Source organism: Podarcis raffonei, chromosome 6 (assembly GCF_027172205.1).
Source record: "Podarcis raffonei isolate rPodRaf1 chromosome 6, rPodRaf1.pri, whole genome shotgun sequence".
Classification (NCBI taxonomy): domain Eukaryota; kingdom Metazoa; phylum Chordata; class Lepidosauria; order Squamata; family Lacertidae; genus Podarcis; species Podarcis raffonei.
The window spans coordinates 85,392,695-85,409,802 of NC_070607.1; the positions used below are offsets into that span (position 1 = coordinate 85,392,695).

General features: G+C 46.8%; 1 protein-coding gene across 2 annotated transcripts; it reads left to right on the top strand.

Moving 5' to 3' along the window:
* Positions 1-430: 430 nt before the first annotated feature.
* Positions 431-13,793, top strand: PCK1 (phosphoenolpyruvate carboxykinase 1). Of its 2 annotated transcripts, XM_053394344.1 has the most exons (11): positions 431-794; positions 881-982; positions 1,285-1,577; positions 2,539-2,720; positions 2,983-3,186; positions 3,872-4,059; positions 5,215-5,377; positions 7,585-7,809; positions 7,906-8,037; positions 10,966-11,061; positions 13,335-13,793. In XM_053394344.1, the coding sequence occupies exons 3-11, from the start codon at positions 1,354-1,356 to the stop codon at positions 13,787-13,789; spliced, it is 1,869 nt and encodes a 622-aa protein (XP_053250319.1). In that variant the 5' UTR covers positions 431-794; positions 881-982; positions 1,285-1,353; the 3' UTR covers positions 13,790-13,793. The 2 variants fall into 2 exon arrangements, with proteins under 2 accessions (XP_053250319.1, XP_053250318.1); XM_053394343.1 differs by lacking the exon at positions 881-982.
* Positions 13,794-17,108: the final 3,315 nt, after the last annotated feature.

A 17,108-nucleotide genomic window follows, 5' to 3' on the forward strand; every position in this document is an offset into this window, starting at 1 on the left:
GGCCTCCGTGAAAGCAAAGCCAAGGCCAAGTAGAACGGAAGCATCTATATAATGAACTTACAAACCTGACTCTCCGAGCCAAATTAAAACTTTCCCATTCATACGGGATATCATGGGAACTGGTGTGTGTGAACTGAATGCAAATGTTGTTCCCTTCCTCTCCCTCCGATTGCTATTCAGACCTGCTCTTTCCCCCCATGCCAAGGGAAATTTCCAAAAGCGAGTAAACACCCCTGGGGCCAGCCTGCAGCGAGCAGTTGCTGTGACTACGAAACCTGCTTTTCTATCTGTTGCACACATAACTGCCCTCTGAGCCTCGGCTTCTGCAACCATCCGGGGGTGTGGGTGGGTGGGTGTGCTCAGCCTTTCGCTTGCATTGAGAAATGACGACCGTTCTTTTTCTTTCTTCCTTCCCTTCTTTCTTTGTTTTGCAACAGGGACAGAATGAGGCCAAAGGTTGACCTAGCCAGGATATTTCGTAAACTGGCTTGAACGGCGCGCAAGCACTCATTAATGGAGCCAGTTAACAGATAAGCTCTTGGGGACGACTAGTTCGCTTCTGAGGACACCCAACCGTGGCAACGAGCCAGAAGACACGTTTCCATGCAGTGACGTCAGAGGCGAGCCTCCAGACGGTGGGATGGACTGCGACCCAAAAAGAGTACTTAAGCAAGGAAGCTGCTTTCTGGAAGACCAGAGGTTTGGGACAGAGCTTGTTCCTAAGCAACACCTTACTGCTTGAAAGAACCTGCGAAATCCTCTCCGAGCCTGAGAACAGACGCAGCTCCGAAAAGGTAAGTATATAACTTGGATTCACTTCTAACCTTGATATAGACACTTTCAGTTTCAGATGACCTCTTGTTTCTCAATCTGATGCTAGGTGCTTCTTGATCATGAGGAAGGGCTGTAAAAGTTGAAGAGCACCTGCATTGAATGCAGAAGATCTCAACCTGTTGGGAGTGACTGACTGCCTGAAACCCTGGTGAGCCACTTGCCATCGGTGTAGACCAGTGTTTCTCAACCTGCGGGTCCCCAGATGTTGTTGGACTACAACTCTCATCATTCCTAGCCAGCATGACCAGTGGTCAGGGATGATGGGAGTTGTAGTCCAACAACATCTGGGGACCCACAGGTTGAGAACCACTGGTGTAGAAAATACCGAGATGGACCGATGCTCTGACTCAGTATAAGGCAGCTTCCTATGTTCCAATCACTGCAAGTATTTTAAACCAAGCTTTCCAACCCACATCTGTTACACTACATACTGTCTCTCCCTGCCCCCAGCCCCCTTCCAGCTTGCAATTCCTATTACGGACCCCCAACCCCGAGCCTTGTCCTTGCAAAGAACAGGCGATGCCATCCCAGCCGCAGGCACAGAGGAGCGCCACCCCAAAGTTCGTCCAGGGAGACCCAAAGAGCCTGGCGCCAGATGTGAGGGACTTCGTTGAAAGCAACGCTGAGCTCTGCCAGCCGGAAGCTGTCCACATCTGCGATGGCTCAGAGCATGAGAACAAAAGGATCTTGGAGCTCATGGTAGAGGAAGGCATGATTAAGAAGCTTGGCAAATATGAGAATTGGTAAGTGGGGTGTGTTTTGTGCGTATTTGTGCGTGCATGCCGCTGTAGTGAGGGTGGCTGAAGCTTAAGATGGGATCCCTTCAGCAGCTGCTGTTTGGTCTGCCTTAAGCCTGGGGTTTGTTGATACCATCAGTTTTAATGTCCCTGCTTGCTAGTTTAATAGAGTGCTGTGCTCAGTGTTTCAACGTAATCGCTCCAGCCTCGCTGATTTATTTTGCTAAGCAGATGGCAGGTTAGTGGTCCAGGATGGTCAGGAGATGTTTCTTACATGGGACCTAATATTTAGAGAGAGGGAGGGAAACAGCTGGGAAGTTTTGGGAGTGGGGAAGCTTGGGAAAGGTGGCACATCCTACAACCTCCATCTAGAGTAGGTGGGAGATGTGTGGTCTTCCAGATGTTGTTAGACTGCAACACCAATCAGCCCTCACCAGCATGGTGATGTTCAGGGTTGCAGGGAACTGTTGTCCAGCTACATCTTGAGGTTCACAGGATCCCCACCCCAGTCTAAAGGGAGGAGCAGGTTGTGTGTGGGTGGGTGTTTGAGAGAGAGAGAGGGCGGCTGTGTTGTCCTTTCATACTCAAATATCATAGTATGGTAGAGTTGTACTGGGATCTTGTAATTATTAATATCAGGCAGAGCAACCCAGAAACTTTTGTGCCAGACTGGATTGGGTCTCGCCGGATGAAGATGGAGTTCACTTTCCCACCAGCTGCCTGCCAGGCGTGTGGGTTAGTGGAAGTGTTGCTGGAAATCCACAAAACAAGGCTTTCCAGGAAAGGGAGCCAGGTTGGCAGAGCAATCTCCCTGTTCCCCCCACCTTCTGCCTCAGCTCCCGTGTGCCGCAGGGCTGCAGATACGGCGGTGGCTCCTTTGCTCTGCAAAGCCACACCGGGCAGGGAAGGCGTTCAGGTTGTTTCCTAAATAGCTGAAGTGCAGGTGTCCTGCTCCTTCTCTCCACAGTTTTTTGGCTCGTACAGATCCGAGGGACGTGGCCAGAATCGAAAGCAAAACTGTCATCGTCACTCAGGAGCAGCGAGACACCATCCCGATCCCGAAGAGTGGGGCGAGCCAGCTGGGAAGCTGGATGTCTGAAGAGGACTTTGAGAAAGCCTTCAGCGTCCGATTCCCTGGGTGCATGAAAGGTGCGAGAGTTTTCTCTATCGCAGTGGCAAATTCCTGCACTTGAGTTTAGATAATTGTCCTCCTGTGCAAAAGAGGATTCCTTCTAATGTTTTGAGTGCAAAAAAAGTTAGCCTCCCTGTTTTTCAAAATACCATCTAAAATAAAGGGAGAGAAGAGAGGGTTTGGGGTGGTAAGGAGACATGTAAGGTACAGACTCCCAGCTTACGTTTACAGTAGTCTTGGTTGCTGTTTTGAAATCCTTTTTCGGCTTCTCTTTTGCAGGGCGCACCATGTATGTCATCCCTTTCAGCATGGGGCCCATTGGTTCCCCTATATCCAAGTTTGGGATTGAGCTGACAGATTCTCCTTATGTGGTGGCCAGCATGAGGATCATGACTCGGATGGGGACATCTGTCCTAGAGGCCCTGGGCAACGGGGAATTTGTGAAATGCCTCCATTCAGTTGGGTGCCCTTTGCCATTGAAAAGTAAGCCATTCTCAGTGCAAAGTCTTCGTTACTTTATGGTCCTGGATACTTTACTATACAGGGTTGCCAGGCAGCTCGTTATCCCGATGGACCAGAAATTGCTCACTGAAGATGCTTTGGAACAGCTGGGTTTCTTTTTAATGTTCTCCCAGATCTTGCTTCTGCAGATTCAGTGCCATCTGGTCTTACAGAAAATGGAGAGAGTTTTGCCTACCTCTCTATCAAACAGAATGTTTCAAGAATTAACTGTTTTCCAAAACCACTAGTTGCTGATATTGCTGCTGTTAGCTGTGCAGACAGCACTATAGTGACACCTAGTACTGGAAAACAAACATTGAAATTAAGTTTTGGTACAGTAAGACTGCCTGCAGGGGTTACATTCTGGGGGTCGTGCCTAAAGCTAAAATTGCATACAGCCAAAACGCATTGGATTCAAAGGCAGGTGGGATTGCCAAAATCATTTCCCCCAGAACTCCACCCCCTTTTAAATTTATATATATTTTTGCCACATGCATAAAGCTGAATGCGCACAAGTTGTGGGCTTACTGTGTACCAAACAAAAGTAAAAGAAAAATGCATGTGGTCCAGTTTTAAAAGGATGCATCTTAAAAGAAGGCGAAGGTTGCACTTTTATCCAGGTCACCAATCCCAATAAATAACGTGTTTTGCTTAATTTCTTTCGTAGAGCCTCTGGTAAATAACTGGCCCTGTAACCCAGATCTGACTCTGATTGCTCACATCCCGGATCACAGAGAGATCATTTCCTTTGGAAGCGGCTATGGAGGAAATTCCCTCCTGGGAAAGAAGTGCTTTGCTCTCCGGATCGCCAGCAGGATCGCCAAGGAAGAGGGCTGGCTTGCCGAACACATGCTGGTAGGGGAAAGTTTTAACAATAAATGTGTTGCTTGCACTGGTGTTGTTGCAACCGAAGGCACAGTGAACGGCAATAAACGCTTTCATTTCTATGGAACAAGAAAGGGCTTGAAGGCATGGCTGGGATGCCCACAGCTAAAAAAATCATGGCTCAGCAGTGAGATCCTTCAATTGGTGACACTTGCCAAGTCACTCTCACTCAGCCTCAGTTCTCCATCTGTTAAATGGGAATAATCATATTGACTAACCTTGAAGTTTTTTGGGGAATGTTTGAGATTCTCTGATTTTCCCTAGTCTTAGGACATACGTGTTGTTACATGCCATAAGGAGAGAAGGGCAGGAGGAAAGCAGACCTCTATTGAATCTTATAGGGGCTCTTATACAGGGGCTCTCTCTTCATATAGGGACTAGATCAGAGCCTGTTCAATAGTAGCAGTAATATATTTAAATACAGAAAACCTGTGTGTAGTGGCTGGAGTGTTGCGCAGGTCCAAAATCCTCAGTGGGCCAGTGATTCTCTGTCAGCCTAAACCCGCAGGGTTGTTCTGAAGGCAGCCAAGGGGAGAGCACTGGACCCTGAAGGAAGAGCAGAGCAGAATGCTAAATACCTAAACAGAGACTAAATGGGGTTGAGAAGTCCATATTCTCCAGGGATTGCAAATTGTGCACAATTTTACCATGTTCTAAAATCAAATATTATATTTCCTCCATGACATTTCAGAACTTCACTTGGTAGCTTTGCTCTTCAGTTTGAAAAAGTCCCGCAGTGGTTCAGAGATTAGCTGGTTTATTACTTATGCTTTGCAGTCATTAATATTACTGTTTTGGCCTGAATATAAGCTTCACTCCTGCCCCCCTCCAAATTCTGAACTCGAAAAGTTAAAGTGTCGCTTAAATCCGCGACCTTACGAAAATTGGCTTTTACAAGATCGCTGCTGAAACAGACATACAGTAAAACAGAACGGGTGTGAGTGCCTGTGGGATTTTAAGGGAGCGGCTTAAATTCGGGTATTGTCTTTTTTTCTCTCCCCCTCCCCCCATGAATTTTAAAGCTGTGGCTTATATTTGGGTGCAGCTTATATTTGGGCCAATACGGTATTGTTGTCAGCTGCATGGCACTCCTTAAGAGAGTGGGGTTTTTTCTCCCCTAAATAGATATTGGGTATCACAAATCCGGAAGGTGAAAAGAAATATTTTGCTGCAGCCTTCCCAAGTGCATGTGGAAAAACCAACTTGGCCATGATGAACCCAACTCTGCCAGGGTGGAAAATCGAGTGTGTTGGGGATGATATTGCTTGGATGAAATTTGATGACCAAGGTAACCTCTTTAGCATCCAAGTGGGGATTTAGCCAGGGATGTTGATGTTCCAGAGCTGTTTGATATCAGTGGTTGAAACCAGCAGTTGAGCCAATAGCAAAAGTTGGGTGAGGTAGACAGTTTTTTGGTCCCATCTGGTATGGGGCAGGAGGCACAGTTTCTTGTTGGCAAACTCAATCTGACCTCGCTATGGTGAAACAGCCTTCTGATCTTTCAACGGGTTTCCAGGCCACGTGTTACCATGACCCCGTAAAACTTTCTAAAGCGACTTGATCAAATATGCATTGGCTGCAACATGGACGCATGTTGAAAGAACCATATATCTGGTTCACCATGTCGATGCAGTGAAGACCACTTCACTGAATAAAAAAATGCACTGATAATGTTTGTGTGAACAGACTGTACTTGCTATCAGGAAAGCCAGGTGTCAGATGATGGAAGAACAGATATTTTCCTACTCACAACCTCCGGTAGTTAGGGGCACTTGCTCTAGCTTGTTTCTGAGGCAGATTTCACACATGCTTCTCAAATTATTTTCATTTTTACACCCTCTCTTCCTCCCACACGTAACAAGAAATGCAGCGTTAAGTATATTTGTATTGGGTTCTTAAATAATCTGGTGGCCATTCAGAAATATGGGATAGCTCAGTTGGCAGAGCATGAGACTCTTAATCTCAGGTTTGTGGGTTCGAGCCCCACGTTGGGCAAAAGATTCCTGCATCGCGGGGGGTTGAGCTAGATGACCCTCAGGGGTCCCTTCCAGCTCTATGACTCACAGTGGCATTTTGAACTTCTCGCATTTTTTGTGGCCCCTGCGTTTGAAGTGATCAGATGAAATGCATTTTTACCCTCCCTCCCATCACTTTTTCAATACAACTGTACCCACGTTGGAGCGGCTTGTTCTTACATTTCTCCCCCCCTCCCCCAATAATTTTTATTATTTTTTCCCAAATGTCTTAAACACAATACAGCTAAACAATATTATTCTCCTTTCAATCTATATCTTATTTAAATTAACTTCCCTCCACCCCTCCCTCTTCTGGCTTCTCTACATTGCTCTTACTTAAGCATGATTACTATATCTACATATATGTATATATATATACTCTGGCTTCTCCTCAGATCGTATAACTCTTTCGCCTTTTGTTCTTACATTTCAAAGCCCTTCATGAAGAACTGCCTGTGTGTGCAAAGTCTGGTCAGTTTCACCATTGCTGAGAAAGCCAGCAACCCGCTCACCCAGTCTTTTTTCCTGTCACCCTTCCTTCTTCTGCTACAGGATGTGGAAAGAGAGTGAATATATTTTTAACCCTCCAGTAAAACCATGTACGGAAGGGATGCGGGTGGCGCTGTGGGTTAAACCACAGAGCCTAGGACTTGCCGATCAGAAGGTCGGCAGTTCGAATCCCCGCGACGGGGTGAGCTCCCGTTGCTCCGTCCCTGCTCCTGCCAACCTAGCAGTTTGAAAGCACGTCAAAGTGCAAGTAGATAAATAAGTACCGCTCCGGCAGGAAGGTAAATGACGTTTCCGTGCGCTGCTCTGGTTCGCCAGAAGTGGCTTAGTCATGCTGGCCACATGACCCGGAAGCTGTACGCCAGCTCCCTCGGCCAATAAAGCAAGATGAGCGCCGCAACCCCAGAGTCGCTCACGACTGGACCTAATGGTCAGGGGTCCCTTTACCTTTTAAAACCACGTACGTTCACTTCAGTGTTACAAAAAGAAACGGATAAGGCTTTCTCCTAACTTCGAGATTTATTTTTTTTCCTGGAGGGTTGCAATTAGGAAAAAAATAGCAGTGGTTTAGGCTCGAAGGATATCTACAGTATGACATTGCATCCAAGTTTAGCCCCATGCAAGATAAGCAGGTGGGGAAATATTGTCTCCTGCAGAGCAGTGACATTTAAAGAGGGAATATCACAGAAACACATGTAGTATCCATTAATTGATGCAGGGAAGGATCCCAAGTGAGTGCTAATTAGAGCGCTTTAAAATGCATTTGCAGTTTTGGCATAACCAGATGGGAACCATCAGCAGTGGCTCCAAAGTTGAGAAGCCTGAAAATAGTATTTGTGAGCTGAGGAGCAGAAGAGTTTTGTTAAAGAGTTGGAAAGGATTGAATGAGGAATGGGTGTGTATTGGAGAGGTGGGGAGTGACTGAAGCAGGGACAAGGTCTCCGAACCTCACTCTGCTTCTAAAATTCCCCAGGTAACCTCAGAGCCATCAATCCAGAGAATGGCTTCTTCGGAGTGGCTCCTGGGACGTCACTGAAAACAAACCCCAACGCTATGAAGACCATACGGAAGAACACCATCTTTACCAATGTGGGAGAAACCAGTGACGGAGGCGTGTACTGGGAAGGCATGGAAAAGCAGTTTGCGCCCGGGGTGACGCTCACTTCGTGGAAGAACAAGGAATGGACAGCCAAGAGCGGTACAATTCACTCCAGTTAATGGCTCCCTGTTTCTTTTATTGCCATTGCATTTTTGGTTAATGGTGCCACTATAAATATCTGTTATATTTGCACAGGGGAACCTTGTTCCCACCCCAATTCCCGGTTCTGCTCTCCTGCCAACCAGTGCCCCATAATCGACCCTGCCTGGGAGGCTCCAGAAGGAGTGCCGATCGAGGGGATCATATTTGGAGGACGGAGACCTGAAGGTAAGAGTCTCAAAAGGGGGATGCCTGTTCTATTTTATGTGCTTATTGTTGTAAATCTGTTGTAAACAAAAATTGCCCTTTTCCCTTATGGGGTATCCAAGAGCCCATATAGAGTCCTTACATAGGTTCCCTATTGGTAGGAGAGAATAACAGAGGCAAATAACAAAGCAGCTAGTAAGCTTGATCTTTATTGATCTGTTGCAACAGGGTGCTCCCCTCACCCGCAGGAGAGAGGAGGGACCTAGAAAAATGGCATGCAAGGCCTTATAAAGACTTTTGAAATTGCCACCCTGTAGATCAAGACCACCCCCAGAGACATCATACATACATCACAGAAGGGGTGTAACCTAAGACCACCCCTCAGATACATCACACCTACATCACAGAAAAGGCTGTCTAAAACAAAAATTTGAATATTGTTTTCTCCTGTTGTTGTTTATCTCCTGTCTGGCAGGTTACTTGATTGGATTGCCTGGGGAGCCTGGCCATTCTTTTGTAGTGATAAATACTTAGTTCCTGGGCCAGGTCACAGGCTCACGCTCTATTCAAACACAGACATACCCTTAAGACAGGATTTGTGAAGGAAAAGACAATGGGGAGGCTTTTCCACTTTGACCTTGCAGAGAAAACATTTGCTCGGTTTCGGAATTAAAATGGCTTCAGGTCGGTCTTCCTGTGCTGATCTATGTACGTGCGGTTATGAACATTACCGTATATCTAAGACCATAAAATTCCTATCACATTATTTGCTGCATTTACATAGGATGCCCATACAAAAATTACCTGGGTATCTATTAGATGTTACAGTGGAACCTCGGTTCCCAAATGTTTTGTTCTCGAACGCTGAAAACCCGGCAGTAAATGCTTCTGTTTTCAAACGTTTTCCGGAACCCGAACATCTGATGCAGCTTCCGCTGAGTGCAAGAAGCTCTTGCAACCAATGGGAAGCCATGCCTTGGTTTTCGAACATTTCAGAAGCTGAATAGGCTTCCGGAACAGATTTCATTCGAGAATCGAGGTACCACTGTACCACCAAATACACAGTGCTGAATCAGGTGTAAATTCTTTTGCAAACTATCCTGAAATCCATTTGTTTTAAAATTATAACAAAAATATAAACCAATAAATAAATGCCAAGGTGAGGGTGAAACTTGGGTACATGGCTCCCATTTTCGGATATGAATTTGGGATATGAATCTTGGGATATGAATCTTGGGATATGAATCTATGAATTTCAATTTTGCTCAGTTCCTAATTTTTCCAGACTTCAGTTCTCGTTTCTACATCTGTTTACATTTTTAAAAAATAATCCTCATGAAAATTCATTAGCAGCTTAGTGATGGTTTCACTTAATAAAATGCATTTCGGCACGTTATTTTCACCAACATGTGCACACACTAACAGACATGATGATTTTTGCATGCATTTTTATTTGCAGAACTGAATCGCAAAATTCAGCAAAGTGCAGTTTCCAAAGAATAGCTGTGTTTTGGTCTGCATATAGTTTGGGGAAGTGTGCATTAGGTATGTCCACATTAAAAATACTAGCCAGACTAAGTTTCTGCTCCATCCCTAGTGCAGAGTAATGCCTAAGCTACAATCCATCAGGATGTGTCAGGATGCTGGGAGCACACATAGCCTCTTTAGTGAGGAGGGACCAGGGAAAGTGGCAAATGCTCACCACCTGCTGGACCCTCTTGCTACCCTTGTTGCTGCTCAACAGTTGCTTTAAAGAGGCAGAGGCCATTGGTAACCTAAACGTCCCTCCCTGACTCCTTGTATCTTAAGATAGCCTAGCCTCTTGATTGAACTGTTTAAGATCTGAATGGGTTAGATAAACGACAAGAAGGAAGGATGCGTTGTAATCCCAAACTCACAAATTGCTAGCTCCATGCCTCCTCCTGCTGCAGTGTTGGAAAGCATCAAAATTCATTATGTGTGGCACTGCCAACCTTTAAATCAGGTCCAGCCTGCAGGTCGCAAGAAACCTATGAGGCCTTTATTGGCGACCCTCAGCAATGTTAAAGAAGAGACTAGATTCAGGTAGGTAGCCGTGTTGGTCTGACGCAGTCAAAAAAATATATCAAAAAAGCTTATACCCAAAACTACTTTATTGGTCTCTAAAGTGCTATTGGACAAGTTTTAATTTTTTTTAAAGTAGAGATATTAAACATGAAGCATAATTATATATTTTTCTGCAATGTGCATATAACTGTGTATTAAATTTGTTTCATAGTTAAAGATATTAAATCTAATAATTGTATATTTATTTAATTATGTATATATAATTATATATATATTACAGTCATACCTCGTGTTGCGTCCGCTTCATGTTGCGTCTTTTCACGTTACGTCTTGCGGCAACCCAGAAGTACTGGAACAGGTTACCTCCGGGTTTCACCGCTCACGCATGCACAGAAGTGCTAAAATGCGCTTTGCACATGTGCAGAAGCGCCGCACGCATGCACAGACACAGCACTTTGAGTTGCGGGCATTTCACATTACGGACGGACCTCCAGAACGGATCCCGTCCGTAACACAAGGTACCACAGTGGTACCTCGGTTTTCAAGCATCTCAGAAGCCGAGCGTTTTGGTTTTCAAACGCCAAAAACCCAGAAGTAATTGCTTCTGTTTTCAAACACACTTTAGAAGTCAAATGGTTGCCGCTGCATGTTTTTCAGTTTTTCTAATTGAACTTTGCGACTTGGTTTTCGAACATTTCGGAAGTCAAACAGTCTTCTGGAACGGATTACGTTTGAGAACCGAGGTACCACTGTAATGCTAAATATATTGCAAACACTGGTGTGGAATTTTAATTCAGTGTGTGTGGCCCACGGGCTCTGTGTCAAAGTACTCCTGCGGCCCATTTGGTATGGAAAGTTGGACTGCCCTGCTCTAAATATTACAGCTGTTCCTGTTCTCCCCAGGTGTTCCTCTGGTCTACGAGGCCCTTAACTGGCAGCACGGAGTATTCGTAGGTGCAACGATGAGATCAGAAGCAACAGCTGCCGCTGAACATAAAGGTAAGTCAGGCTATAATAACGCTTCCGCATTTAAATAGCCCGTCTCATTATTTTCACCTGGAAATTGCTGACACTTAGTTGCTGGAACTTATTTCCTTTCTTTCTTAGTGTGAATATATTGATGGCAGCATAGCCGTTGTGAGTAATTATGGCTGGTGAAAAGATCTTATGGTTCCAAGGTCTGGAGAGATTTGCAATCTACTAGTTTAGGGGTGCGAGGCAGGGACTTAATGACGTTGCTTCTTTGGTGTTTGTGAGAACCAAGTTACCCATTGGCAGCCCATTAGCCAAACTTTGCTCTCCCCAGTTGTTGTCCCACGTAGGCAAAAGGATTTTGGGCTTGCCAGTAGTAGGTTTTCGTGCAAATTTGGACTGGGGTGTTGAAACACACACTCCTTTTCGTTGTGGCCCTCTGGCAAAACTTATCTGTTGATCAGACACCTAAAATAATAGCTTCATTCAGCTGCACGGTAGCTCTTAAGCACTGACATCTTGGTTCATGAACCAACCCTAGAAACTGGTGCATCCAGACCAGTTTGGAGGAGAGAGTTGCTGTTCTTTTTCTTTTGCACGATCCAGACAAAGCTAAAAATACAGACGACCTTGAAATAAATTAAGATGTCTTGTATATTTTTAATTCTCCTTGAGTTCAGCTGGAAATAAGTAGGTGCGACGTTGTGCCATTTATGCAGGGGGGCTGAAGCAGAGCCTTAGAGACTACAGCCCTGGTCTGGTCACGTCTCAGGGCCCAGATAAGCTTCTGGTTTCCCCTGCAGTCCCCTGCTCAGTGCTCTTTTGCTTTGGTTCGCATCCTCTGTTCTGCCTGGGCAGCCCAAAGTGCACCTGGGTGGCAGCTCATTGGACCCCTGCTTTGTTTGTTTTGCGCAAGGCCGCCCATGCTGTCCACCCACCAGTGAGCTGCAACTGGTTTTGCTCATGACAAACATTTGGATTAAGCCATTAACGCTGTACCAATGCACATGGCTACGCCTGCTTCTGTTTGCAGTAGTCAGCTTATGCCAGGAGTCAGCAAACTTTTCCAGCAGGCAGCCGGTCCACTGTGCCTCAAACCTTGTGGGGGGCCGGACTATATTTTGTGGGGGGGAAATGAACAAATTCCTATTCCCCACAAATAACCCAGAGATGTATTTTAAATAAAAGGAGACATTCTACTCATGTAAAAAAACGCTGATTCCCGGACTGTCCACGGGCCGGATTTAGAAGGCGATTGAGCCAGATCCAGCCCCCAGGCCTTAGTTTGCCTACCCATGGCTTATGCTTTACCTCTTTAGCAGTAGCAGTTCGTTAGAGGGAGGAGTTGCAGCCTTCATCTCAAACAGCCTTTGGCAACCAGGTTTCTTTGGACTACACCTCCCATCGGCCCCTGCCACCGCAGCTCCAGAGTTGCTTGCACCTTGACTCCTTTGGGATCAGGTTGGCTTCAAGGGCAGAGTTTGGGTTGCCTCATTACAAGTTGCCTCATTCTGTGTGGGAAGCAGCCGCGGTCCAAGTCAGAACACTAACCCATTAAGCTCAGTATTGTCTTCCGGTTTTTGTTTTGGTCTGCACTGACTTTTTAAAAATATATTTTTATTTATTTATTTATTACATTTATATACCGCCTTTATCTTCCCAAGCAGCTCCATGTGCTGTACAGGGTTCTCCCCCTCCCTGTTTCATCCTCACAGCAACCCTTTGAGGTAGGTTGGGCGAAGAGATGGTGACTGGCCTAAGGCAGGGGTCAGCAAACTTTTTCAGCAGGGGCTGGTCCACTGTCCATCAGACCTTGTGGGGGGCTGGACTATTTTTTGGAAGGAAAAAAAGAGAACAAATTCCTATGCCCCACAAATAACCCAGAGATGCATTTTAAATAAAAGGACACATTCCACTCATGTAAAAACACGCTGATTCCCGGACTGTCCACAGGCCAGATTTAGAAGGCAATTGGGCCAGATCCAGCCCCCAGGCCTTAGTTTGCCTACCCATGGGCCTAAAGTCACCCAGCGAGCTTCATGTCAGAGTGGGGATTCAAACCGTGGTCTCCCAGGCCCTAGTCCAATACTCTAACCATTACGCCACACTGGATCTCAGATTGACTGACTGAAAATGAACCTGGGCATACTTGGGATGGAACCTGGAACCTTTTGCATGCATAGCACTTGCTGTGTCACTGAACCACGATGGGCATTCCCCAGTCAATCATAGAATCGATGGTGCTCTGAATGTGGGCAAGAAAGACCCTCGTAACACAATCGTTCCCCTTCTCCCCACAGGCAAGATCATCATGCACGACCCCTTTGCCATGCGGCCTTTCTTTGGCTACAACTTTGGCCAGTACCTCTCCCATTGGCTCAGTATGGCGCACCGGCCTGCTGCAAAACTGCCCAAGATCTTCCACGTCAACTGGTTCCGGAAAGACAAGCAAGGGCGGTTCCTATGGCCTGGCTTCGGCGAGAACTGCCGTGTGCTGCAGTGGATGTTCAACCGAATTCGGGGAGATGCGAGTGCGCAGCTGACGGCCATTGGCTACGTCCCTGATGACACGGGCTTGAACTTGAAAGGCTTGGAAGATGTCAACACACAGGAACTGTTTGCCCTTTCCAGAGACTTCTGGGAAAAGGAGGTGGAAGAAATCAAGAAGTATTTTGAAGAGCAAGTCAATGCTGACCTCCCCTACGAGATGGAAAGAGAAGTTATTGCTCTGGAGCAGAGAATAAAGCAGCTGTAACTGATCAAAACCGTATTTGTGGCTTGGTGTGAGAGGGGGAATGAAATACCGTATTTTTCACTCTATAAGATGCACCAGACCACAAGACGCACCTAGTTTTTGGAGGAGGAAAACAAGAAAAAAAATATTGTGAATCTCAGAAGCCAGAACAGCAAGAGGGATCGCTGCGCAGTGAAAGCTCCCTAAGACGGACACACATTTCCCCTTACTTTTTAGGAGGGAAAAAGTGAGTCTTATAGAGCAAAAAATACGGTAAATGCTCTCTTTTCTAGTGACCATGTCTGGAAGCGCACACACACACACAAAAAAAGAATTAGGATGCAGAGCTATAACTTCTGTCGGCCAGTTGAAGTTCTCAGGCTTATCAGAAAATCAAGCTGATGCAGCCACGATCATCAAGCTGATCAGAGTTGATGCTTGATAAGCTTGTTTCCACTGTTACTGCACTCGCAAGACAAGAAAGCTGCCCCACGATATCTGCAGTTCTCATGTAACGTCATAAATAATGAGGCAGAGAAGGTGGGAGAGTCTTCCTTACTTAAACCTAAGCAGGTGAAAAGGAGTGACCATGTTACTTCAACTGGACCTGGGAACATGGGCATAGCCAAGGGAGGGGGGAGTAGCTGCCCCCCTAAATCCTCAAAAAGTATTGAAAAGTATTACAAAAAATCTCAATTAACTGAGGTTCTGCCTGCCTCCTGTAATGCCCCCCCCCCACGCCAAGAAAAGCCCTGGCTACGCCCATGCTTGGGAGCGTCCCCTTGGGTTTAATTTCCAACCGTTATCTAAATTTCCAACTGTTAACATATTTGCTCACATGTTAGACTTTGTGTGTTTTTTATTTGAATCACATGCTCTCAGCGACTGTGGTCGATGCTCAATGTGTTATGCTTAATATCACTGCCCCTGTGACATCACTGCCCCTAGGTCTCGGCTTTGGGCCTTGAAATCTCAGGGTCTGGGGTGCTCTAGGGCTGGGAAACCTATGGAGGAGGAAAACAAGACGCAGCTACTCTAGCCAGGGTCCAGCACTACATTCTGAAAATTCAAGGTGTCAGCCCCCCACCCCTTTCCAATTGTTAGCTTTTGTTTTCTCTGCCGAGGTTCACCTTATATAGTGGTACCTCAGGTTAAGAACTTAATTCGTTCTGAGGGTCTGTTCTTAACCTGAAACTGTTCTTAACTTGAAGTACCACTTTAGCTAATGGGGCCTCCTGCTGCCGCCATGCAATTTCTGTTCTCATCCTGAAGCGAAGTTCTTAACCCGAGGAACGATTTCTGGGTTAGCGGAGTCTGTAACCTGAAGCGTATGTAACCTGAAGTGCCTGTAACCTGAGGTACCACTGTAAAGGTTTCAGAAAACCCAGATTCTGCAGAAAGAGGAAACACAGACAAACACATTTGTGGTCTAGGGATGATGGCTTCTGCAGGCAACCACCCAGCCTACAAATCTCGTTAAGGGCGGCTTCATGCAAGGTGCTGAGTAATGTGCAGGGTGGCGATAAGTTTATAATGTAAGAGGAAGCCAGAGCCCCCTGCCCGTCCAGCTGCCTGCCACTCTGATTCCAGCCCATGACAGACAACCTGGGGCAGCTCCAAAGCCACTTAGCACAGCTGTGGAGACTGGCCAGGAGGAAACAGATGCTTGAATCGAGGCTTGTGTTTCGATTTGTTTTTTGGCAGGCCGAGCCCTGTGCATCCGTAATTGTTTGAGAGGAGGATACAGAGGCTGCAGCAGCTTCGGCGGTATCTGTTGATGGCTTTTCAAAAGTGGCTTCGCCCTAGGCAGGAGGGGACTCAGGTGCGAGCAGACAAGTAGGAGAGGCAGTAGTGGCATGGAAAACAAAGCCAGCTCCTTTGGTAGCTGAGAGTGTAGATAGCGAGAGACCAGGGCCGTATTTCGGTTTGATGAGGCCCTAAGCTACTGAAGGTAATGGGGCCCTTTATATGTCCAGCTGTCCTTTGTCAACTAGCAGGCGGGACCCATTGCTGACATCATAGGAGCCTACACAACACAAAACACTGTTGCTGTATGTAGGTTTTATTTTATTTGTTTTTTTATCTTATATTTTGGAAATGTACATCCAGTTTTTTTCCTTTAATTTTTTGGGGGGCCCCATGAGCGAGGGGCCCTATGCTTATACAGTGGTGCCTCTGGTTGTGAACGGGATCTGTTCTGAGCCCCGTTCACAACATGAAAAGAACGCAACCCGCAGCGGTGCGTCTGCAAATGCACGGGTTGCGATTCACTGCGTCTGCGCATGTGTCAGCGCTGCCCAAGGTCCCAGCTCACACAAGACCAACGCTGCTTCTTCCTCAAGTAAAAAAGTCTTTATTGAAGTTCAGTTTCATTTCCAGACGCGCAGCGCGCAACGCTACGTCTATGCCTTAGACCGTAGAAGTTCTATCTGAATCTCCTCCCCCCTGACACCAGCTTAAGATTCTAGCCTTACTCCACCTCTTCCTCTGTTCCTTCTTTCTCTGGGTCCTCCTGCTAGTCGGAGTCTCAGCCCTCCTAGATTCCTCTGACGCTGAGTCCCCTGACTCTTCCCCCCCCCTCCTTCGGGCTTTAGGACCTGGCTCCCAATCCGGGTTTTCTGCTGTCCCGCGCTCCTCCACATTTGAACTTGGCGCGCGCGCACAGCCTCCCACTTTCCTTCTGACCGTTACACTTGTGTCACTGCTCCCTCTTTCGGGGAGGCTAGCTGGACCTGGCCTTCCCTCCGTTTCCCCACTTTCCGATGGGGGCGTGGTTATCCCTGACTCATCTTCTCTCCCCGCTGGAGGAGAGGCTGGCCCTGACTCATGTGACTCTTCCCCCCCACTGTGCTCTGGTGGGGGAACTGGTCCTGATCCTCCGCTGCTCCCTTGGGAGTCCCCTCTGGTCCCTTGTTTATGGAGCGTCCCCCCTGGGACCCCCCTCGCCCTTACCATAGGCGCCCCCTTCTGGGAATCTTCTGATTCGCTGGAGAAACTCATGGAATCTCTCGGGTCACTGTCATATTCCCCTACGCTCCCCTCTGATTCCTCTCCTCCGCTCTCTATTTGCTCTCTCCCCTGCTCTTCTGCTCCTGAGCCTCTGACAGCATGTGTGTGACGTCATTTTCTGCTTCTGCGCATGCACAAGCGGCGAAACCCAGAAGTAACCCTTTTCGGTACTTTCGGGTCGCTGTGGGACGTAACCTGAAAGAACGTAACATGAAGCGGATGTAACATGAGGTATGACTGTACATAAATCCGGCACTGCGAGAGACACTTAGCCTTCACATGGATTCATCGAACTGAATTCATTTGCCTCGAAATTCATGAAACTGATCTA